Below are 23,353 nucleotides of genomic sequence, written 5' to 3'. Positions count from 1 at the left end.
TAGAAACAACTCTGAGTTGTAGAGCTTAAACAATATTGTTTAATGTGAACAAGGGAAGGTATATACACAAAGAAGCCGAATCAGATCAGCGCATCCTGATCATGCAGCTTCTGCCTGAGCTTCGATTCTCTTCTTCCTCAGCTGGAGTCTCCTCTCCCTCTCGTACTCTTTCATGCGCATCACGTAGCTGAAGGCGAGAAACACAAAAGGAGAAATATTTGATCACTTGACAAATGTTAACTGTTCGATCTGAGGTTGAGGGCTTTTGAATTGCCTGTTAAAAACAACGATGCATAAATGCTTCATGTAAGAACTTGCATTAAAGGAAACTGAACATCAAGGAATGGGTTTATCTTAAGGTTTGGGTTCCCTTTAAATGCTCACAGAGTTATATGAACAATTACACAGCTGGATGACGCCATCTGCTGAAGAAGTCAGCGTTCGTTGCTTGAAAGCTCGAGAGGGAGACAAGTTTTGTAGCCACTAAATTTAGAACCAGATTTTCTAAATCTGATCAATATCGAGGGTAGATCAACTCCTATCAAAGTATTGCATATTACTACGTATTCATAATTTTACAGAGGCAAATCTCTCTAAACAGCAGCCTCCCATACGGTTAAACCAGTAAAGGGGAGATCTGCTAAAAGACTATTAAACCATCTAACACTTACTCCTGGTGTTCACAGTAGTCCCAGTCATGTCTCTCATGCTTGCAGGCCAGGAAGTTGGGCCAGTTGTCCCTCTTACACTTCATAAGTTTCAGAAGGTAATGGGCACAGTAGTCCCTCTGCTCCAAAGGCACCTGGGCCAAGTTCAGCTGCTCCTGAGTCGCCAACATCTCTGAAAAACATGACTGGATTTTTCAGTCATCATCCAGTCAAGCCTCATATGTCGATTGTGAGAGGAGGAAAGAAAAGCCAAGGAAAAAAAACTTTTTTATTCCTTATGTGGAGCTAAAAACGATAATTTATGTCAGATCAGATCATATTTTTGAGGACAATACCAATACAGAGTGGCTTCACTCATCTTTACCTTTCATTGCAAAAATAATTAAACAATTTAGAAGAGTTAGAGGTTAGAGTTAGAAGCATAGAAAATACCACAAAAGTATCCTTTATAGGAGTGCTTGTGTGTCTCTGTGGTTAGTTCGCATTTCTGAAGTGATCTGTCTTTTCATCCTTTGGCATTTGTCTGTGATCATTTATAGTTAGTTTTGTTCGTACTGCATCTCTTTGTTGCCCCTGTGTCTATCTGTATCATTCTACACCTCTTCGTGGTCTAATTTGAATTGCACTCTTAATTTCTGGACCACATACAGTACTGTGTATTTTAGCAAAGACTAAAGACCTGTGCCACAGTTGTTGATAGTAAATTAAGTGGGCTCTAAACAAACATTTAGACCATGGAGGATGCAAATATAAGTGAACCCGAGTAGGCAGCTGCACACCGACCTCTCTCCTTCCTCTCTCCGAAGCCTAAGTCGGGGTCGAACTCGAATTTCTTCGCTGGATCCGGTTCGGTGCCCGTTTCGGTGACATACCGTCTGGCGAGGTGGGCTCCCATGGCACTGACGAAGTTTAAACACCACTAGCTAAGAGTTTATATCGTCTGCTTATGCTCGCTGCCAATCAAATGTTTACAGAATTATTCTGCTATCTGCCATTCGGTCACCTCCACAAACTCCCTGCTTCTACTTCCGCTTGTTACCGGAAGTAAACAGCCGAGCGCTATTGCAGAGGAACGCCTTGCCTCTTCCTTCTCTTGGTGCATTACCGCCACCAGCTGGAGCGGAGTGGCCCCGCAGGTGCAGGCTGTGCAAAGAGGCCTCCAAGACAATAGAAGCTGGGTGTAAGATGCAGACAGGTACAGCTTACATTGAAGGCCATGACTAAGTGTTTGAATGACAATAAAGCTGACTCTTAATCACAGTAATAAAATCCTCCCGTATCACGATTATCTTGTTTTATATTTATCCCTTTTATTATACTGTTTTACAACCTCCTTTAGATGAATATCCCACAAATACGTGGCCACTGTCTTCATAAGATTACTACTGCAGCTACAAATAGTATAAAACTGTAATTCTACATACTTACTATTATGCAAACCTCTGAGATTCTTTGCAGTTTAGCTCAATAATAACTTCTAGCAGGACTGGAGAACAACTTCACCAGAGCCCAACACCCAAAACAAATTTTCCAAAAGCCATATTTTGGAAAACAGGCCACCTTTTATTCTTATTCACAATGAGTGAAACTTTAAATAAAGGCGAATTAGAGGAATTCTATTTAATCTTTCATTGTGAAAGATAGTCAAAGATTTGATAGTTTCAAGTTAAGTTTTATTTCTTATCAAACACTTTTAACCACAGAAACAAATCAAGACAGACAGTTTTAATTCAACTTCTTGTTTTATTCGTGTTATAACTGTGTGTCACTGATAGAGATCCTCATCACCTTGCTCTCTGTACAGGCCCGGCCTGCCTGAGCCAGAGCCTGAGCCTTCACTTCCAGAACGGGTCCCAGTAGCAGAGGGAAACCTGGGGTGGAGGGAGTATCTTCAGTAAAAATCTAAAAATGCAGCTTGTAACGGCTACATATTTTCTGTATGTGCTTGTACCTGAAGTTTCCAAAACCCCGGCTCTGCTGCAGAGTTTGAGCAAACATCTCATATTTGCGGATGTCATTGTCACTGACAGAGCGACGAGCAAAACGCATCGCCTCCTCAAAGTGGTCCTTCCTGATCTCTGGAACTGGATCAAAGTCTTCATCCTGCAGACAGAAAGACATACAAGGACTGCATGTGGAAACAATACACTGAGCATTTATTTATATATGTATATATATATATATATATATATATATATATATACATATATGTTTGTGTATATGTGTGTTCCCAGTCCAAAGGCTGAAAGTTACAAAACACACAGCCGCCCTTTAGGGAACTTTCAATCTTTCACTGTCTCTTTCTGCACCAAGCACACACAGCCTGGTGCCACTTTGAGATGTGACTTTACTTGCGTGTATTCATTTGTAGGAAGGTCAGAGATATCCAGACATTATTCCCCTGATTAATACAGCACAATGTGATGTGAATGTGTGTAAAATGAAGGGCTGCAGTTGTAGCTGACCATGGGGATGCCTGGTCTGTTCTGTCTCTGACGCTCTGCCTTGATCTCAGCCTCAATGGCCTCGCGGATGGCCAGTTTACAAGCCCGCTGACAGATCTCTGTCAGGTCGGCTCCGGAGAAACCCTCTGTGATGCCAGACAGGAATTCCAGGTCCACATTCTACAGACAGGGCGAGAAAAAGAGAGCATTCTGGAACTTTCTGGAACTTAGTTTCAGTCTTTATATTCACATTATTCTTTATGTAAGTCCATCCATCCATTTTCATCCGCCTATCTGAGGTTGGGTCATGGGTGCAACAGGTCCACGAGAGAAAACCAGACATCCCTCTCCAGCTCCTCCTGGGGGATCCTGAGGTATTCCCAGGCCAGAAGGGACATATTATCACTCGAGTCCTGGGTCTGCCCTAGGGCCTCCTTCCAGTGGGACGTGCCTGGAAAACCTCCCAAGGGATGCGACCAGGAGGCATCTCAACCAGATGGCCGAACCACCTCTGCTGACTCCTTCGATGCAAAGGAGCAGCGGCTCTACTCCGAGTACTTTATGTAAGTCTGTGTCTATAATTCATACAACTCTTAGAACCAGAGGGTTAACGTGAAATCTTAGAGGTGGGATTAGAATAGAAACCAAATGGTATTGTTCTTCTTCTTTAGTTTGTTTTAAGTCAAATTTCAAGCTTTTCCTCCACTAAATGTAGCCATTTTTCATTTTCAAAATGTACAATAAGCTCAATAATTACAATATACTGTTTGCATAATATTTAAGTTAAAATGACAGAAGATTATGTGCTAAATCACTCAGTTACAGAACCAAAAATATTTAATAGATTAATATATAAGTTGTGTAGCTATTGTTCTAGACTTATCTGGGAATACAAGAGACTTGGACCTTCTTGACTGTTATTTAGTCCACAAAAAAAACGTAAAAAATAAAAAACACTGTATCACTAACTCTTGCAACAGGAGACTTGCGTAGGTTTGCTTTCAGTATTGCTGTACGGGAGGGTTTGTCAGGCAGCGGGATGTAGATGAGCTGGTCCAGACGACCCGGCCGCAGGATAGCTGGGTCTATGATGTCTGGTCTGGCGTGATGAGAGGAGAGATGAGAAGAAATTAGGAAAGATTGCCATCTGTTTTCAACACTTTAATGCAGACATGCAAAAAAGGGTGCACCTGTTTGTTGCACCGATGATAAAAACGTTCTTTTTGTCCGACATGCCGTCCATCTCGGTGAGTATCTGGTTGATGACTCTGTCAGCTGCACCACCTGCATCGCCCGCTCCGCCTCCTCTGGATTTGGCGATGGAGTCTAACTCGTCAAAAAACAAGATGCAAGGGGCTGCCTGTCTGGCCTGTCAGCAGAGGGAAAAAGTCAGGCACCATGTAGTGTAAAAAAGGAAGTCCAAATAATATCTAAAGAACACTTAAAACACTAAAACTCCCACCAAATCTGCTGTGGTACCACTCCCACCTTGTCAAACACGTCTCTGACGTTGGCCTCTGACTCTCCAAACCACATGGTGAGCATCTCAGGTCCTTTGATGGAGACAAAGTTTGCTTGGCACTCATTGGCGATTGCCTTCGCCAGGAGGGTTTTCCCGCAGCCTGGAGGGCCGTAAAACAGCACCCCACGAGACGGTGTCATCCCAAACTTTAGGAACTTGTCAGGATACTCGACGGGATACTGAAGAGCGTAAGATGGAGATTGATGGATTGTTGTTGGGAGCTATGTTTGCATTTTTCTGCTGTGTTTGTGAGGTGAGCATGCGGGTGTTTCTTCCACCTGAACGAGCTCTTGAAGTTCTCTCTTGACCTCGTTCAGGCCTCCGATGTCTTCCCAGTTCACTTGAGGCACCTCTGCAACCATCTCTCTCAAAGCTGATGGGTTGCTCTGACTCAAAGCCCACTGAGGGAGGGGGGGCCGGGCAAAAGTGTTACAGAAAAGAAACACAAATATCTTTAAGAAATAGTCATATAATTCACATTAAAGCATTTATATACGCTGAAAGTGTCTGGAAGAGCTTTAGGCTGTATTGCATGTTTTAAGTACTTGGAAGTCATCCATGGTGACAGCGAGTGAGTTGAGCAGGTCAGCGTCGATGGTTTCATCCTCCAGATCTATGAGTGTCATCTTTTTGCGGATGGCTTGCAGAGCAGCCTCTGAGCACAGAGCAGCGAGGTCAGCACCCACATGGCCATGGGTCTCTGTGGCGAACTGACACACAGTACGTTAAACAAAAGATCACACTCATACATCAAGATTGGTGTAAGGTGGTCTGGTTGTTGAGGGTAACATCTTTGTTATATAATGCCTTTATTTTAGAGTGCAGTACTGGCAGGAATTAACGGCACCCCTAGTGTAAATGACAAATTTTGAGTATTTTCAGATTTGTATTAAAAGTAGAGCATTTTAGGAAAATGTTATGTGATCAAAAAAATAATGACTTTCATAGAATGAATTTAAATCATACAAAATGTTCCTCAGACAAAACAATTGGCACGTTTCACAAAACCTTTGACTGCCTCTGTACAGTCTTTCATTTTCATCATTTCATCGTCTTCTTGCACTTGTCTCCTGGTAGGTTTTGACACTCTTCCACTGCTACTTGTTCAAGCTCTTAAACGTTTGCAGGGATCATTTTGTAAGTGTCAGTGTTCAACTCTCTTCAAAGGTTTTTTGGTGCAGTTCAGGTAAAGGGACATGAGCAGCTTAGAACAGCAAACCTTTTCTTTTTAGTCATTCTTTTGTCCTGCTGGATGTTTGTTTCTTTTGTCACTATTCTGCTGAAACACCCCAAAACCTTCACTTTAAACCTAGTTTTCTGGTACAGAGTAACAACTCTTCACTCTAAAACGCCTCTTTAATCCCATGATTTCGGTATCCAGTATCAGAGGCAGCAAAGCAGTCCCACATCAGGACAGAACCTCTGCCGTGTTTTACTGCAGGTAGGTTGTTCTTTTCCTTACAGTCTCTGCATTTACAGAGAGTTTGACTTAGTTTCCTCTGTTTACAGAACATTTTTGTGCAAATATCGAGACTGATCTCTGAAAGTTCCTGCAAAAGTTAGAGCCCTACTTGTTTTAAGAGTTTAGCATCTGGTTGAAACCATCACAACAGCTGGATACAAGTCAGCCCAAAGCTGTTTAGACATGTTGTGGGCAACCCACACCTACTTTCACAGACTTTACTCATTGAGTTTCTTTGTAGAGGCATTTTCACAGTCATGTCACTGTGAACTTTTGATAACATTATGAACTGGTGAAACATAGACCTAAAAAACAAAAAAGGTTTTTGTCTCAGCAACTGCGAAGACGTCGAAACAATCACCCTAATTTCTGCCTTAAAAGAATTTACTTATTGGTTAACTCAGATGATATGAACATTGAAAATGAATTACAGGTTAGTTTGTTTAAGAAGTTCACTTAAATTTACAAAAAAAGATACCAATTGTTTTGTCTTGATGATAGAAAATTGGATAACTTGCATTTATTTCTGGCTGAGGAGTAATTCTAACCAGGGATATACATCACTTAAATGAACTGAACTGAATTAGATCTGCGATTGTTGGAGGCACTTGAGCTTTAATATTCATTTACCCAGTAGTCCCAGTCATGACAAACACAAACAATAAGGAGTTATGTCTGAAAGCAAATCAATATTGGAGGAAATTTAAATTTAAATTTCTTTAAAGATGCTATTAATGATTATTTTCATTATAGTACAATCTGAATCCTACTTTCTAAAATAACTGATTGATCAGTGATTCTACCGTATTATTTCGTTTTCTATGGTCAAATATCTCTTCTTCACATTTCTTGTTTACAGTCACATGAGCCAAACAAAACCAGCAAAGAGTAAAGCTGCTTAATTGACATAAAAACTTAATTTAGGCAGTCGATAAAACTATAGCTTATTAGAACATTGGTTAATTAACTCATCATTTCAGCTTTAAATGTTACATTTACGGTTAAACTACTTCCTTCTTTACACCCAGCTCACCCTCTCCAGGTCGATGTCATCGGCCAGTTTCATGTTTTTGGTGTGGATCTGCAGGATCTCCAGCCTACCTGTCGAATCTGGGATTCCAATGTCAATCTCACGGTCAAACCTGCCTGAGAGGCCACACTGTATCTGTAAGTATATCATTGTGTGTGCATGGCATGATTGTGGGTGTGAGAACAGGCGCGTGCGGCTGCCCTCACCAAAGCGTCTCAGAGCAGGGTCCACGCTGTTCGGTCGGTTTGTCGCTGCCATGACAACCACATGAGCCCTTTGCTTCAAGCCATCCATCAGGGTCAGAAGCTGCGACACTATACGCCTCTCCACTTCACCATGTGTCTGTGCAGAGACACACACACCATCACACAAAGAACAGAGGAAAGAAAATTGTTCAGTTTTAGGCAGGGTTGTGGACTTGCTTCCTGTTGCTTACCTTCTCTCTCTTAGGAGCAATGGCATCAAGCTCATCAATGAAAATGATGGCTGGAGCATTGTTTTCTGCTTCCTCGAACGCCTTTCTTAGGTTGCTTTCGGACTCTCCAGCCAGCTTACTCATGATCTCCGGACCTGCTCACAGAATAATGTTAAACACTTCCACAAATAGGAGAGCTCATGTACTTATTCATAATTCCCATCAGGCTCCAGTCACCTTCATAGTTAGGGTCTAACTACCACTATTGGATTAAAAGAAAGTTTTACCATTGATGAGGAAGAAGAAGGCCCCAGTTTCATTGGCTACAGCTCGGGCCACCAAGGTCTTCCCTGTACCTGCAGGACCGTACAGGAGGATGCCTCTGGGGGGCTGAGAGTCATGAAAAGAGAAGTGTTGTGTTAGAATAAAAACTGTGCAGTTTTATGAGCTGATGTGGTGACAGTTTGTGCATGTTTATGAGCACAACACCTTCACTCCAATAGCTTTGAAGAGTCCTGGGTGTCTGAGAGGAAGCTCCACCATCTCTTTGATCTGAGCCAGCTGTTTCCGACAGCCTCCGATGTCGTCGTAACCGATGTCATTAAGACTCTCCTCTTCATCCTGTCACAAAAGGCAGCATGTATCCAGATTTACTGTAGAATAGATACTTGGTGGTGGGGGCACTAGTGTTGCATGAGAATTATTGAAGCAAACAGTATGAATATATTCAGAAATCAATTCCTGTTGATTTTTTTACCCCCAGGCTGAAGGTGTAGCACTCTGCTAAGACCTTTTCTGGCACCATCATATACCCCTTAAAGCCAGTTTGTCAATATTTCAACATTATAGTCTTCTAAAGGGAAAGACTGGTTTGTTCTGTATCAAATGTTGCCCCATGTCAGGATGTAGACACATGAGCAGCACTTGCTCACGTGTAAGTATCATACAACTGTGTGACCCAAGTTCATCCCAGAGAGAGGTGGAATGGGATGTGAAATAAGTGAGGGTGTAGCTGACCGTTGCAAAATTGTTCTATATCTTGAGGTCTTTTGTAGCACAACCCTATGACTCAGTTATTTTTTTAAACTTTTGGACATAGTTTTTAACTAAGTTTTGCACAAAAGCTAAATTTTGAACCGCAGAAATGTTTTCAGGAACTAGAGCTTTTTTTTGCCTGACCTGCTGCATTTCCAACACAGGAAACATGGACTAAACAAAGTACTGGGAAGATGATTATTCGACCTTAGGAACTGTGGTGTGCGACAAAACTTTAATCACAACACCAGGCACTTTAATGTTGTTTTGGCTGGTGTTTTTTTTATAACTTGTCGCATATTTGAAAAACAGGAAGAGCTGCAGGGAGGAGTGTGTGAGCAGGTCAGTCTCTACAGGCCACTCATCAAAACCCAAGATGGAAAAACTATTACAAATGTTACAAAAAAACGTCAAATACTGTAAAACAGTTGTGCAGTTATGTTTGTGCACACATAATGGACTTAAAGCACTACTACTCCTACTGAGTAGTGGTGTCATTTTCTCAGTAGCAACACAAAGCGTTGGGAATGAAGAAGCCATTGCTCTGTGTTGATTACACGGTTAGCTCAAACAATGACCAGAGCAGTAAGCATATTTGAGGCTTCAAGGGTGCCTGGTCATCTTGTTGTATTTTTGAGAGTACAGTTACTTCAAGGTCTTCCCATAGTCTTATGATTGCCTTTCCGTTTTAGTAATCTTAGACAATTTTGTAACTGTATATCATGAGAATAGTTGTTATGGTTTATGAACACAACATTCTGCTGCAATAGATCCCTGTTTCAGTCAGCTGGATGAATTATCTTTGTCTGTGCACTTTAATCATCTTTGGAGCAGTGACAAGAGACGCAATTTTTTCAGACTTTTAAGGGTCTAAATGGCTAAATATTCTACACATCACAATCTTAGTGTAAATGTAGAAAACTGGGAGTACCAAGTAGTTTTGGGGTTTCCAGATCTAAAATGCCAGTGTGCACACTGAAATCACTACATGTTTAGTTGGCGTATGCATGGGGATGTACTGTGGTCAATTGATGATGTGGTGGATGAACAAATCAATGAAAAAATATATTTACAGCATTTAAAGTATGAAATATTGGTTTACTCTTGTCAGAGGAAAGTTGACCAGTTCTAATAATACAGGTATCTTTGAGATGTAGTTCTTCCTGTTTTCTGAATGTTAATAACTAACATTAAAACAAACAGGTCAAGGACCTCTCTTTTGATTGGCTGTCCTTCACAGTAGATCACAGTGTCCGGGGCAACGATACAGTGAGGACTAGGGTCCGTCTCCACCACCTTGAACTCTACCGCCCGCATGCTCCCCCTCACCAGGAAGATGTCACCTGACAACACAGACAGGAAGTTACTACTCTCTCAGATGCATCCAGATCTGGAGGATGATGAGGGGATTTATGAGGTGCTTAATCAGTAAATCAGTGATCAAATAATTTTATTGTGGTGTGTTTAGTGGGGCAGAGGTGTTACTTTACCTTTGTGTACCGGCCGGTAAGCCTCCAGGAAGTATGGTTTGAGGAAAACATCAAAAAGGTTCCCTGTGAGCCCCTCAATGGTGTCATCGATGGGGAGGACATGGATCTTTTTCCCATACTTGATATCAGGGCAGGCGTGAATACTGTGATATCAAACAAATTGATAACATAAAACGATCTCCACATGGTGCCACAATAAAATACTTTAGCCATGTAAGATCTACCTAATGACATCACCAAGCCGGACACGTAAGTTGTTGCGCGTCACTCGGTTCATTCGAATCCTCTCATCGCCACAGGTGTCATCAGTGAGCACGATGCACACGGTTTGCCGCCGCTTTCGTCCTTTCAAAACCACCGTGTCCCCACGAAAGAGCTGCAGCTCCTCTGTCTTACTCTAGTGTGAACACACAAGTCTGAGAACAAGCACACACATGTCTCAGGTGTTAGATTTCACACCCCACGCACGCACAAACACACCTGAGACAGGCTGACAATGCTGCTGTCTTCACTGAGGGCTTCGTCCACAATGAGTCTGTTTGGTCGGTGTTTCTGCTTCAAGATGGCAGTGGAGAAATCTTCTCCCTTTGGGCTTCCAGACAAGAGACACATTGAAGCACACATGCAGGCTCTGCACACTAAGATCTAATTTCCTCATGTGACACACAGTGCTGTATTTAGAATCTCTTCGTCTCTGCACGTAGCAACTTTTTGACTAAATAAACATGAAAATATCATGACAATTTCTTAAAAGTTTGGAGTTCATCACAGTCATATTGAACGGAAATTTATACTGAATCAAATTTGTCAATACATCATGTACAGACTATTGTTTTGTATGTTCAAATGTGCATGAGTTGGCACACATAGATTCATGCACATGCAGCTGTTTCACTCACTCTGCTCCTCCTGAGCCTGGCATGTCTGCTCCTCTTTTGTCTCCTTAGAGTTCAGATAATCTCCGTTTTTCACCGTCTTCGGGTGGTTGATGCAGAATATTCAGGAACAGAGCTTGTATGTTTCAAATCTTTCAGATTCTCTCTAATCGGATTGGCCTCAGTGAGGTTTTGTTCTTCAGAGGCCCAGAGGTTCCCAGCAGAGTCTCAGTGTTTACTTTTTCCTCACTTGTCTTTAGCCACCATGTTTGTGGGAGCTGCTGCCTACTTGTTTATCACAGGAGGTATAAATATGCCCATCTGCTTCCCTGTCTTATTATAACCCAATCATGGGTGCACACACACACTTGCGTACACACTGAGATCCCAAACACTTACCTTGGAGAGTGTCCCAGAACAGATACCGTGTGATATTTCCTCCTACCCTTGCTACTCGCCAGCAAATGCAAGCAAAAGTCTAGCTGGTCCCAACTAGTGTGAAATATTTGTCAAAATAAACCCTACGCAGACATTTTTTGTCAAAAGAACTGCTGCTATCGTGTCTCATCTCCAGGGTTAGTCCTTTCTCTGATAAAACACGTCTTCAACTCCTTGTGACTGAGGGGAACTGCTGACCCAGACTGAAGTGACCCAGCTGCTTTGCACTGTCTGTGTTTCCCTCCCTCATTCGCTGCATTTTGTGTCTGGTACAAACATCAAGACAAACCCTCCCATGAAAAATCGCAAACATGGAGCATTTTTTTGATTGATGACAAGAACTGAAACGAGTGAGCATTCACACACAGGTATTTTAATGTAAACTTTTATTACTAAAATTGTCCTTTAACAAGTAACAGACAAGCAAAAAGGGTGCAGACGCTTCATACAATCTCCTTGTGAGAATCAGGATTCAGACACAGCTGTTTCCTCCAACAGACTTGACAAATAAGAACAAAATGATGTCAACAACACCATGAGACACACCTTCTATCAACTAAATGCAATGAGCATGAAAAAGAGTTCTTGGAAAGACAATGAAAGCAAGAGGTAGAGGAGTTTTGAATGCACAAAGAAGACTTGGATCTGATTTGAACATTTATCAATTCATCGTCATCATCAGTTCTGAACAATGTGCTTAAAAAAGAAATAAAGACAAAAGGATTTTTTTTTCCTATTCTTATAGCGCAAAACTTGGAATGTGGGCTGTAAAAGTGCAGGTGCTGTAAGAGATGAAATTACTGACTTCACACGGAAGTAACGTCTTTCAGTTAGATGTTACTATTCCAATAATTTACAAATGGCTTTGTGTTAAAAGTATGTAAATGGAATTACATATTAATGTCATGAAGAGCTGATTGTTCTGCTTTCGCTTCAGTTAGATTCTGAGCCTAGTTTCTTGGATTAGTCTTACTCTGGAGGCCATCCCTAGCTGTTTATGCAAGACTAAATGAAAATATGCTGCAAATCACAAAGCAGGGAATCAGTCAGAAGTTTGAGGTCTGCATTTGAAAGCCAAAGTGTATCTTTGAGAAACCTGCTCCTTATGAAAAGGAAAAGAAAATAAAAAATACTATAATTTATCTCTAAGGGAAATTATATTTATCATGAACCCGAACCTGATGAAGCAAGCTTCTCATGTGAGACATTTGGCTTCTTAAAAAAACAAGAAACTCTTAAACGTGAAGGGAGAAAATGACCATATACGTATTGCTTTGACCACTCCTTTTCAGAGCATCACAAACCCAGCACTGTATTCTTTCTTGACATTTAGAACAAATATGATGGCTCTTCTTATCAACCTGTACTCCAGCCACTGAGGATTTACTGAATCTGGACAATGTCTAGATCGTTGTTCTGTCCAACGTGTCCTATCCACATGTACATGGACAAACCCACAGATGAGAATCCCTCAAATCGCAGCTCCAAAAGAACAGCAGACATCCACCTCTCAACCTCTCAGGATGATCTCCAGCAGAATGTGCACAAATGTCAGCATGACATACCAATTTAAACACAAACCTTCTTGCACAGTTTAATTTGTAAAAAAATCAAAGGGCTGAGTTGTTGTTCAACAAAAACAGAAAGTTTGCAAAAGTGTTTGGAATTGTTGCATCCTGAAATGACAGTTTTATGAATCAGCCTTTTTCCTGCAACATTTCTGCTCTGGCAGAACAATCCTTGTCCAGAAAATTCAGCCACAATCCTGTGTCAGTCAAGGGCGAAGAGAAACCGTGGTGTGATTGTGCGTCAAGGTTTAAAAGCAGACATATTGTAGATCATGCATGCATCTTTCTATTACTTGAGCTATATGTTAATAGAAATAGTCTGAGGGTATTTTGTGTGTGTTGTTAGCAGTCATCATCCTCGAAGTGTGTTTTCTGAAGAACCTTTACATGACGCTCATAGATCTTTAGGGCGGGGCCGAGCCTGATTGAAAGGCCTGTCAAAACATCAATACGCTGCATGAGGAGGAGAGACTTTCCATCGATTTCCTGATGAAGAGAGCAAAGCATTGCATGGGAGTTCATGTTGGTTTAAACTTTAAACTGTTGAGGTTTGAGTGCACATCAATGACACCGCCTAGTGGTTGTTATAGAAGACAACTCGCTCACCTGGATCCTGAAGGCAGCGGCCTGCTCGGGGAAACCTGCTGCTGTGAAATAACTGACCACATCAGACACACTCCAGTCCATGGGACTCCCTTTAGCCCCTTCAGATGTCATAAGCCTAGGAAAAAACAAGTTTGACCATTACAAAACTCACAAAAGATGATGAAATAGTACAAATATATGTATAACCAATGACAGAGCTCAGAGTTTCATGTTGGAATGCCAGAAAAAGTCTTGAGCTACCCCTCATTTCTTTAGAAATTCACAGTGACAGAGTTCTTAGACATTATAACAGGAAAAAGGTCAATTTTTGCATCAATTTATTTAAACAGGTATAATCGGAAATGGAAATACAACTTAAAAGGGGAAAAAAGAGTTTGTACTATTCTACTGACCTTTAAAGTCAACATTTTGTATGAGCACCTTTATTCTTCAACACAGTCTGAACCTTCTTAGACAAGCTCTCTGGTCTATTCTTTAAGTCGTCTTCAGGAATAGGACTCCAGGCTTTTTGAAGGACATTTCTTGGATGTTGGAGGCCTGTTGTTGTACCATGTGTACACAAAAACTGGTTCTTCCCTTGCATTGGGTGCCTTAATTATGCTCGACCAATTCCAAGGTTAATGTTAAGGTAAGAAAAGAAAACACATCAGTCTGAAAATGGTCTGTATGAGAACTGGACTGAAAATGAGTGAAAAAATCGCTAACATAAAAAGAAATGCCCTCAGAAAGCATAGAGAACTATTTCTCAAGAAAGGATTACAAGAAAGTTGAAGCAGAATATATGGAAATGGGGGTGGCTCTGGAAACACAACTGCGTGTAGGTATGGTTTTGAGAAGGAATTTATTAGATTTTGGTACGAATCTGGATCACTTTCTTGAAAAACCAGAAAAAGAAAGTGCTTCATTATTTCCTATATTTAAGTAACACATATCAGTTCATGTTTTGTACAGGTGAATAAATCAAACCTTGAACAATAGACTGCTCTGTCATTGTTGGTCACTGTCATAAACAAGATAATCGGACTTTACATTCCCTTTAATGTTGGATGGCCATGTCTGGTCTCGCTTTATTCGAAGGAGCAGTGTGTGGGACTTGGTGACATCCAATGGTGAAGTTGTTGGATGCTAAAACAGAATACTCACCTACCTCACACCTGCTCTTCCAAGCCAGTGTAGGGAAATGACAGTGATCATTAAAAGCACAAAAATGACAAAAGACTCTTCATACAGCTATGGACCCAAAACAACAGCAGTGGTCTTTTGTTAACGGGTCAACGAGTCAGCACATTTTCATTTACACCAAACCTTAATAGGCTTGACAAAAGGCCCCCACAACAGGCAATCTGCAGAACAGCCAGAGCAGTGCATCATTATGTGAAGTGTTTATACATTTGAGCCAGTCAGAGGTCAACGAAAAAAATATTTTAACCTTGTTAACCTATGCATGAGATGCTGTTCCTTTTCAATGTTTTACAAGCCATATCATAAGAAAAGTCACTGCTTTCTGCTCTGAATCTACCCACAGCATCAAAATTGTGAGGTTTGGGTGGGACCAGATTAGCATATTCATAGATCCCCATTCACTGAATGTAAAAAAAGGTGTAGAGTCAAACCTGAGTAGCCCGATTTAAACCCTGTAAGAAATACCTTCAATATTGAGGGAAACAGATCTGTTTTAGGGGATAAATAACTGCTGGAGTGGAGTTTACATTTGCACATTTTGGAGTATTTGGTCTTGTTTTCTTCTAATTTCTGAGTTTTTCAGTGGAAACACTTGTTTGTTTGTTTTTTAACATTTCTCTATGTTGATTTGGATGCTATGTTACTTTAGGCATTTCTGGAACACTTTTTTAAAAACATTTTCTTAACTGTTAACATGAGTAATCATTGCTGACGTGAAAGCTGTTTACATGAGATTCCAAATCCAGATCAGATAAAGAGGAGACATCGAGGACGTACGATAGGAGTAAAGCAGAGAGCAGTGAGGAGGAAGTTTCAGTGATTTCTTTTCTTGATTGCCACGGGGAACGTGTTATGAGATAAATTGGATGAGCTTGGAGCTCAGGAATATCAGAAATGTTTCGCCAAGTATGACATCTGTCTCCATGAGTGTGTGACCCTGTGCATGTGCACATGTGTGTTCAACAGGTGCCAACGTGGATGGGTTAAATGTGGAGGACAAATTTCCTGTATTTCCCAGCATGTACATGACAATAAAATCTGATCTTAATCTTAATCATCATACTGAACTGTTTGGCTGTTTCCAAGCAGCAAACACAACAACCCAATATATTCATGGCAATCTCTGGAGATTTTAACGCCTCTCTCTGTGCTACACTTTCAAACAATTTGTCAACTGATTTTGATTTATTAATTCTCAGTAATTCCTACTGCAACAATATAATTTCCCTGTGGGAATTAATAAGGTGGCATTTCATTCAGTTCAGTTCAGTTCAATTGCATGGGCAACCTTTATATGTCTAAAAATGCTACATAGAGAAAAATCCTTTAATCATTTGAGGCAGCGAATCAGAAATTCATATTCAAATGAAATTGTTCTTCAGATAAGTTTAAATGAAGCAGTCCAGCTTTGTCTTCAGTCTGCTGTACTCACCCTCCACTACTATTGCTAGACCCTCGATCTTCAGACAGGTAAGAATCTCTTGGGGAGGCAGTGGGTGTGAGCATGCAGGATGACACCCCAACCTCCGTCTTGCACTCCAAGCCTGAAGGAGAAGTATTAAACCAAGTGTGATTCCCTGTCATCCGTACCCACTATGAAACACAAACATGCGCAAATCACATTTTCAGATTATCAGTAAAGTCAAACTTACTGTTAAAGCCTGTGGAGTTGTGGTTTATGTCGTCACATTGTGTATGACTCTGCAGGGAGAGAAGACAGAAGGCCAAATAAAATGCACAGCCTCTGCCAGAGGAGTGCTATGAGCATTGGAATGATACAACCTTCACCTAAGATAAAGTACAAGAGGAGCTGGCTGCATCGAAAAGCATCAAGACAAAACTGCAGTGGGCCATTAAAACCATCTGCTGTGGGAGTGTGAATGATGATGTGCATGAAGAGCACAGGGGAGGACCAAGTTTGATGAGATTGATGAGTCACCCCAGGTGAAGAGCACAAGTGTGTCTTAAAGAGTAAAAAACTTGTATAATTCATGGGAACTTTCTGCCTTACTTTCTAAAAAATGAAACAGGCCTGCAGGAGATGAATGGCTGTCTAAAGCCACACTGACCGGTAAAATAATGAAGCCACTGCGGTTTAGTGTCAGAAGGCTGTAATTTTGACGAGTACTAAATATTTCATTTCACAAAATTAGTAAGACTAAGCAACTTTAACATTCCACGCTATGGAAGGTGGAAGATGTGGTGTTAGGTGCAGCGTCTCTTCAAAGTTAATATTCTTCACTATCGCTGTGCTTTTAAGATTTTAAACACAACTCCTGATTATGCAGTTTAGTTTCTAAATGTTGCGATGTAAGGTCTTAGGCTAATAAATAAATATGTGGCATTATCAAATAGCATTTATGTCAGCCTTTTAGATCAATTTGCTTATCTCCTAAACCTAACCATCAATGTATTTGGTTGCACACACACACACACACACACACATATATATATATATATATATAAAAGTCAGCATGCTAACCAGCTGGCACAGTCCATATCCTCTTAATTTTCTGCCATTTTTAACGTTTTAGCCACAATTATTTAATGTTAAATAAATAAATCCCTAAACTATGCAGTAATAATTGACCTACCATGTTTTTATTCTAAGGCCATATAAAACTTCAGTTGAGTTCATCATTTCTTTTGTACACAAATATATACTTCTACTTTTAATACAAAGAACCTTTTGACTGATGATGCTTGCATACTATGCCAACATGTTTGGATAAAGGCTAAAAAAAACCTTTATCCTGTAAGAAATAAAATAAAATGACAGATGCACGTGTGTGCACTCACTTGTGCCTCCATGTGCAGCTGATCAGAGGCAACAGCTTTCTCCTCCAAGTGTGAACCATTACACTGTGACAGAGAAGGTCCCAGAACAGGAGGAGTCTGCAGGGGAGAGTCTTTAGGGAGAAAATCAAGCCCAGACATCCCTGAGGAGCCAGAAACTAGATAAAATGAAGGAAGAAGGGAGATTATAGTTACTAACAAACGTCAACTACAGGTTGGTCATTAAAGTTATATCTAATTCACAATAAAGACGGAGACAAGAGAAAATGCTTCGATCAACTCTTAAAACACAGAGAAATAATAACCAATGACCTCGTAGGTAAAACCGGCGGCAATAACAGCATTGTGCTTATCAACAGTGGCAAAGGGGAGACTTTTACATTTGTGGTGATAATAACGGTCTCTCATGAGCACGCAAATCCACACACCTTTGCTGCCCTGCTTCTGATCCTGGGGGCCCTCATCCTTTGATGCTCTCTGGATCTCAGCATCTTCTATGGTTTTCTCAGTGAGCACCGTTTTGCTCGTTGTGGATTCCAATGATATTCCTCCCTCTTCATTAGAAGTCTGAGCATCATCCTCCTCTCCCCCTTCCTCATTTTCTTCCCGTCCGTCTTCCTCATTGGCTGTTTCCATTGGCTCATTTTCTGGGAGGGTAGGCGATTGTGGCTGCAATGATATATACACTTTTGTAAGGTGTTATTCATAAAAGGAGAACAAAAAGGAGATTAAGCACTGCCTTGCAGGGGTGGAGGTGAGCGGTGGCCATGGGTGTCCAATAGTTAAGTCTGGAAATCCCAAACAAGCACTGATGAAGTCCTTAAGAGGGCTAGAACTACAGCTGCTTCTAGAAAGTACAATTTCATCAACGAATCAAACTTAAACATTTACAGAACTTTTCATACAGACTGAATGTAACACAATGTGCAATACAGAGTGCAAAAGCAACAACAGTAGAAATAATAAAAAGCCTTAAAAACCAATACCTCCCTGTACCCGTAAGTCAATCCCACCTCCATTAACACATAGGGACTAAAGAACTGAATAAATGCTATCATTTGGATAGGAGACATATTACGGAAAAGTTTCTGTGCTTGAGAGCAGGTGTCTAAAGTCACAACCAACTCAAAAATTCAGAAATAACACAATCTGTTACTTTGTTTGGGACCCCTAGAACTCTGAAAATGTCCTTCAGTGAGCTGTTCAGATTTGAATTTGATCTGAACTCTGAGCTCAGAGTATTACTATCCATCCTCCTCAACTTTATCTCCTTCACGTCACGCTGCATTCATTGTACTTCAGAATTATTTGGAAGTTCAAACTTTTTTGCTCGTTTTTTATTAGATATTAAACAGAAATTTTTCATTCACAGACAAATATTCACTTAAAGAAATGAGCTAATAATGCTATTTCACTGCTTTGTTTAATGTTTTATATCCAGACTAGGAAATCCAAGTTTGAATTGGTGTTCTGAATGGTTCTAATTTGCAAATTGTCATTGAAAAGAATCCTTCTTTGCCATCAGAAACAAAAACTTTAGCTAAAAGTATCCAAAAATGACGGACAGTTCTTACATTACCTGCTAAAAACTTAAACAAAACACATGTGCTGTGTTTTAACAACCTGGACCTGTTAAAATCAGGACTCGTGGAGAGGTTGTGCCTGAACAACGGATGGATACCACCTGTATGGCCAAACTACAGACGAGTGAAATGTCATTTTTTAAGATGAAGATGAAACTATTTTTCCTGTCATGATGATGAGAGGAACACTATTTCTGCTATTGTAAGCTTTCAGCCTAAGTACTGTATGCTCTCAAATGTTAAAAACATATTTTGAAGGCTATTAAGCGTATGTACACAATTATTATGTTTTGCCTTGTAGCTCGAAGCTGTAGAACAGATCTTAATTCAGACACCCTCTACATAAAAGCGGTGGGGAGTAGGGTTTAGTTGCTCAGTCCACACCCTAAAACTATATAAATAATAAATATATATTAATAATATTTTTTTTAGTTATATTTGCAGGCTACATTAGAGATTATTCAAGAAAATATATCTTTTAAAAGTTAAGTATCTCTACATCATTAATTTTAATTGATTAAATGTGTAGAATCAAGGTTTAGCCATGGATTTATTGAAGGCTCTGGATGGATTTTAAAGCAGAACCGGGGAGTCTTTTCGGTTCTTGGGCTCCGCCTACAGTTCAGGGATGTGACATTACTGTTGTAAAAACAAATCTCTGTCGGACCTAACATGAAAATGACCATATATTCTATATCCAATGATAACAGTAATGAACAAGCACAGCCACAACAAGATAAAAAACCACAAAAAGATTCAAACATTTGTTTTTTCAGTAGTAGGCTACAGTTGTCTGTTTATATGCATGTGCAACGTAATTCATGTTGAACTTAATACAGTGCCAGGAACTGCCAACCAGCAGGGATCATTTAGTAAGGTCGCCAACTTTCAAGACTTTGGCATGAGATTTGCAAAAACTGACCAAACATTTTTACATGAGAACAACTTGTTTGCATGTGAGTCTGAAGAAGAGCTAAGGTGGCTAACTGAAGTTTCGTCTGTGAGGCAGGGAGTGACAACGCTAAGAAAACTGATGCTTCAGTCTTTAATAAATAACATAAGTGGGCTGAGCACACTGCTGTTGTAATTCAGATAACTGCAGTAAATATTTGGAGTATTTGAAACTGATGGGTTTTGGCTGAAGTGTCTTGTTTTCTAGCTGTTGACGTTTCACCTAGAAAAAGGAAAATGGGTGGAGCCAGTTGAGGTGTGGTTTCTGAGCCCCTGGGCTCCATGGCAGTTTCAGTGTGCTGTCAGAATGAGTCAGAACCACATAAGGCTCATACCTTAGAGTGCTGCTTTAACAGGCATGGAGGTAACTTTTGAGAGCTTCAGAAATAAATTTTACATGTTGCTGAGTAAGCCACATGAAATGTAAGAAGCATTAGAAACAGCTCCTGATCTAATTCAATCAGCCGAGGTTTAACTAAATAGTGTGTACTTCTACATGGGTCGCTAGAAGACGGTAACTATACCACACAGCTATGTGCCACGCAGGAAAAAAAAACAAAACAATACTGAGACATCAGTTTCTGTGCCATCCAATGCAACTGGGCCACCATATATAAAAAAAGTCTTGCTACGCCACTGTCTTGGAGTTCGTATTAAGGAATAGCCCAATCTGTTAAGATTTTAGACACAAATTAGGTCTGCTACGCTTCTTCGGGGAGAGCTGTGTCGCTCTAAAATATCTCATTCTTGGAAAGAGACGCAGAAACATGAGAAATAACGAGCCGCCTGCTGTAGTCTACTCAAGTTTGCACCGAAGGTGAAGAAAGAGGGGGAGGAGAGTGCGCTGTCAGAAACGATACAAAGGATTTAATGAGGCACAAGGCGGCAGGGATGCGGCGATAACCAAAAAGAGATATAATGGCGCCTGGTAGTGTAATAAACGTCAACAAACACGATGTTTGGCTGTTTGGGTTGAGGCAGGGCAGCGCTCACAGGAGCGCGGCGGCTGCACGTCTCAAGTTTAGAACAGACACCGCCTACCGCGCGGCAGGCCGGCACACCCGCACCCCAGACAAAGTTCCTTAGAGCGACATCAAATGAGAATAACCCAAATTGTGAAGTGGAAATGGAAGCAGAGGATGCGCGAGCTCGCACCGTGCAGAGGCGCTCTTTATGGCTCTCGCGCGCTCGTCCTGGGAGACGGGGAAACCGCTCCTGAGCTGTCTGCTCCTCGACGTGTGTAACCCGCACCTTTTGTGCAGGAAGCTGGTCTACACACACACATACACACACACACACATTTCCCGAAGCTACGGAGGACAAACGAGTGAGAAACAGCGAGAACCCTCCCTCCAAATATGGAAAATCTCCTCAGATACTTTTGTAATCAACATCTAACATCGAGGTTTAACAAGAGAAAAACATAATTGGCGACGGAAGCCGATCACGTCTTGGTGCCCGCTCGTGTGGTTTGAACAACTGATTCTTAATTTATCAGCAAGTCACCGAGCCAACGCTGTTCACTGTGCCATGTACAGCCGGGACGTGTTAGAAATAATAAGTTGGCATTGCCCACCTTTTCCCCAGTCTGTTTGTCCTGCAGTGCGCTTTTTGCAAGTCTGTCCGTGGATGAATTCTTCGGTATCTGCTCCTCCAGCACCATCCCCCGCAGAGGAAGAGTAATGTTCCCGCAGCGGGTCCTGCGTAGCCTGCCCCTCGCCACTTCTCTCTCCATGACCACTTTGACTTTGCCTCGGGTCAGCTTTTCTTCCGACAGCCGCTGGTGGCTGCTCAGATAGCCCAAAATCTCCTTCATCCCCAGCGGCTTCATGTGGCCTCTGGTCGCGGAGGTGGAGCCCCCGCGGAGGCTCCTCTCGGACAGGCTGCGAACAGAGGCCACCAATCTGTCGCCCAGGTCGGAGTTGGCATGGCTCACTGCTGTTTTAGCGCTCCCTCCTGCCGGTCGAAGTTTGGGCTTGAGGGGCACGGTCTGCTTCTGTGTCTGCTGATGAGAGAGGCTGTCGATGCTCCCAGAGTAAGTTTTGCTCTGCGTGTCAGCTCCGGACAAATCAGGCTGCTTTCCTCCGCCAGCTGCATCGGCTTTGCTTGGTGTTATCCTGCTGGCTTCACTCCCGTCGTGTGCGCCTGTTCTTTGGGCGAAACCAGGTGACGGACAGCTCCCCACTCCCTGCCCCTGCTGTCCTAATCCCTTGTCTCTCGCTGCACTTGCTTTCTCCTCTTTACAGCCGCTCCCGACAGCGCAGCTCGTTGTTGCGCCACTACTGAGGCACCCGTTTCCGCTACTCGGGCTGGAGGCAGGCTTGAGCTTTTTGCTGGGGCTGCTGGCTGATGTTTGAGTATGGAGATCTGGGTTGGGCTCCGAGTCCTCATCTCCCTCCTCCTGGTCGGTAAAGCTGTGCGCACTGTCGCCGTTGTTGTTCAGATGGTCTTGCTTGGTCCGCTCCCGCGGTGCATCCGAGTTGCTGCTGCCAGCAGCCGTAAACTCACTCTTTTTTCTGCTTTTCCTCTGCACTTTCGCCGCGTTTCGGTACGATATGGACCCCTTGTAGCTAACTTTGAGCACCGTCTGCTCTTGAATGAGTTTTTCTAATTCCGTCCGGGTTCTGTCCGGGTCTGACCCGTGTCGTCTTCGGACCATTCGACAAATCCTTTCCAGATCCGGACGTGCTTTCCTCGAGCGGAGAGAGTCGATAGTTTCCAGGATCCACTCCCGGTACTTGTTGGGCTCGGACATCTTCTCCTGTGGGTGCGGATGGGGTTTGGCCCGTGTGCGTCTCTCCCCCCCCCTGTTGTTTCACAAGTGACGCTGTGTCAAAGCCGGGAAGCCAAAGTGCGATCCCCGGCTGGAGAATGAGGACGGAAGCCCGGCTGGTACGCTTGCGTTTGTTGGCCACATTGTGCGCTTAAGGTGGACCGAAGATGGCGCCTCGGTCTCCGCTATAGATGCAAACTGCATTTAAGGTGGAATTGTGTCGCTTTCAGAGCAGAGCTACCTTCTTTGTTCACATTCAAATCTGATTAAGCCCAGGTTTTCAACAGACCAGTCGATGTTTGACACAAAGAAACCCCAAAGCGCACTCCAGTGAGAAGACGGCCGAGTTACACAGTGGCGTGTTTTTCGAATCGTTTTGGCGAATCGGATTGAAGCCGGAGCGTCAACAGATGGGTGGATGACGGCTCCATTCCGCATCAGGCGGCAATGATGAATGCCTGACCTCAAGGCAAAAAAACCCCGAGGACGTTCAAACACCTCACCATCAGTTCAAT

General features: G+C 42.1%; 3 protein-coding genes across 3 annotated transcripts; all 3 read right to left on the bottom strand.

The window, feature by feature from the left end:
• Positions 1-16: 16 nt before the first annotated feature.
• On the bottom strand, positions 17-1,712 carry ndufb7 (NADH:ubiquinone oxidoreductase subunit B7). Its single transcript, XM_072384465.1, has 3 exons — positions 1,452-1,712; positions 672-840; positions 17-187 (listed from the first exon to the last, which is right to left on the bottom strand). Exons 1-3 carry the CDS (start codon positions 1,561-1,563, stop codon positions 100-102), a joined length of 369 nt encoding a protein of 122 aa, XP_072240566.1. The 5' UTR covers positions 1,564-1,712; the 3' UTR covers positions 17-99.
• A 607-nt stretch (positions 1,713-2,319) lies between these two features.
• On the bottom strand, positions 2,320-11,301 carry LOC140305551 (transitional endoplasmic reticulum ATPase). Its single transcript, XM_072384461.1, has 18 exons — positions 10,966-11,301; positions 10,547-10,658; positions 10,291-10,463; positions 10,067-10,209; positions 9,789-9,919; positions 8,031-8,162; positions 7,829-7,931; positions 7,563-7,696; positions 7,333-7,468; positions 7,130-7,242; positions 5,180-5,344; positions 4,913-5,035; positions 4,601-4,813; positions 4,303-4,481; positions 4,082-4,211; positions 3,134-3,292; positions 2,620-2,771; positions 2,320-2,539 (listed from the first exon to the last, which is right to left on the bottom strand). The coding sequence occupies exons 1-18, from the start codon at positions 10,986-10,988 to the stop codon at positions 2,434-2,436; spliced, it is 2,427 nt and encodes an 808-aa protein (XP_072240562.1). The 5' UTR covers positions 10,989-11,301; the 3' UTR covers positions 2,320-2,433.
• Positions 11,302-11,730: 429 nt separating this feature from the next.
• On the bottom strand, positions 11,731-23,202 carry samd1b (sterile alpha motif domain containing 1b). Its single transcript, XM_072384460.1, has 7 exons — positions 21,642-23,202; positions 17,960-18,200; positions 17,535-17,689; positions 16,388-16,436; positions 16,168-16,279; positions 13,554-13,668; positions 11,731-13,433 (listed from the first exon to the last, which is right to left on the bottom strand). Exons 1-7 carry the CDS (start codon positions 22,818-22,820, stop codon positions 13,290-13,292), a joined length of 1,995 nt encoding a protein of 664 aa, XP_072240561.1. The 5' UTR covers positions 22,821-23,202; the 3' UTR covers positions 11,731-13,289.
• Between the last annotated feature and the right edge of the window lie 151 nt (positions 23,203-23,353).

This window comes from Leuresthes tenuis, unplaced genomic scaffold (genome assembly GCF_036924035.1).
Source record: "Leuresthes tenuis unplaced genomic scaffold, fLeuTen1.0.hap1 SCAF_4, whole genome shotgun sequence".
Classification (NCBI taxonomy): Eukaryota; Metazoa; Chordata; class Actinopteri; order Atheriniformes; family Atherinopsidae; genus Leuresthes; species Leuresthes tenuis.
The sequence above is the reverse complement of the archived record's forward strand: the minus strand, read 5'-3'. Positions and strand labels throughout refer to the sequence as shown.

Excerpts from the sequence above, each read along its gene's own strand:
- ndufb7 (XM_072384465.1), bottom strand. The coding sequence starts at position 1,563 with ATGGGAGCCCACCTCGCCAGACGGTATGTCACCGAAACGGGCACCGAA. Across the intron at positions 841-1,451 it reads CGGAGAGAGGAAGGAGAGAG|AGATGTTGGCGACTCAGGAG; the intron begins GTCGGTGTGCAG and ends CATGTTTTTCAG. Across the intron at positions 188-671 it reads GACTACTGTGAACACCAGGA|CTACGTGATGCGCATGAAAG; the intron begins GTAAGTGTTAGA and ends TCTCGCCTTCAG.
- samd1b (XM_072384460.1), bottom strand. The coding sequence starts at position 22,820 with ATGTCCGAGCCCAACAAGTACCGGGAGTGGATCCTGGAAACTATCGAC. Across the intron at positions 17,690-17,959 it reads TCAGAAGCAGGGCAGCAAAG|TTTCTGGCTCCTCAGGGATG; the intron begins GTGTGTGGATTT and ends CATTTTATCTAG. Across the intron at positions 13,669-16,167 it reads TCTAGCAATAGTAGTGGAGG|GCTTATGACATCTGAAGGGG; the intron begins GTGAGTACAGCA and ends GTTTTTTCCTAG.
- LOC140305551 (XM_072384461.1), bottom strand. The coding sequence starts at position 10,988 with ATGCCAGGCTCAGGAGGAGCAGA. Across the intron at positions 7,932-8,030 it reads TCAAAGCTATTGGAGTGAAG|CCCCCCAGAGGCATCCTCCT; the intron begins GTGTTGTGCTCA and ends CATGACTCTCAG. Across the intron at positions 4,814-4,912 it reads AACTTCAAGAGCTCGTTCAG|TATCCCGTCGAGTATCCTGA; the intron begins GTGGAAGAAACA and ends TACGCTCTTCAG.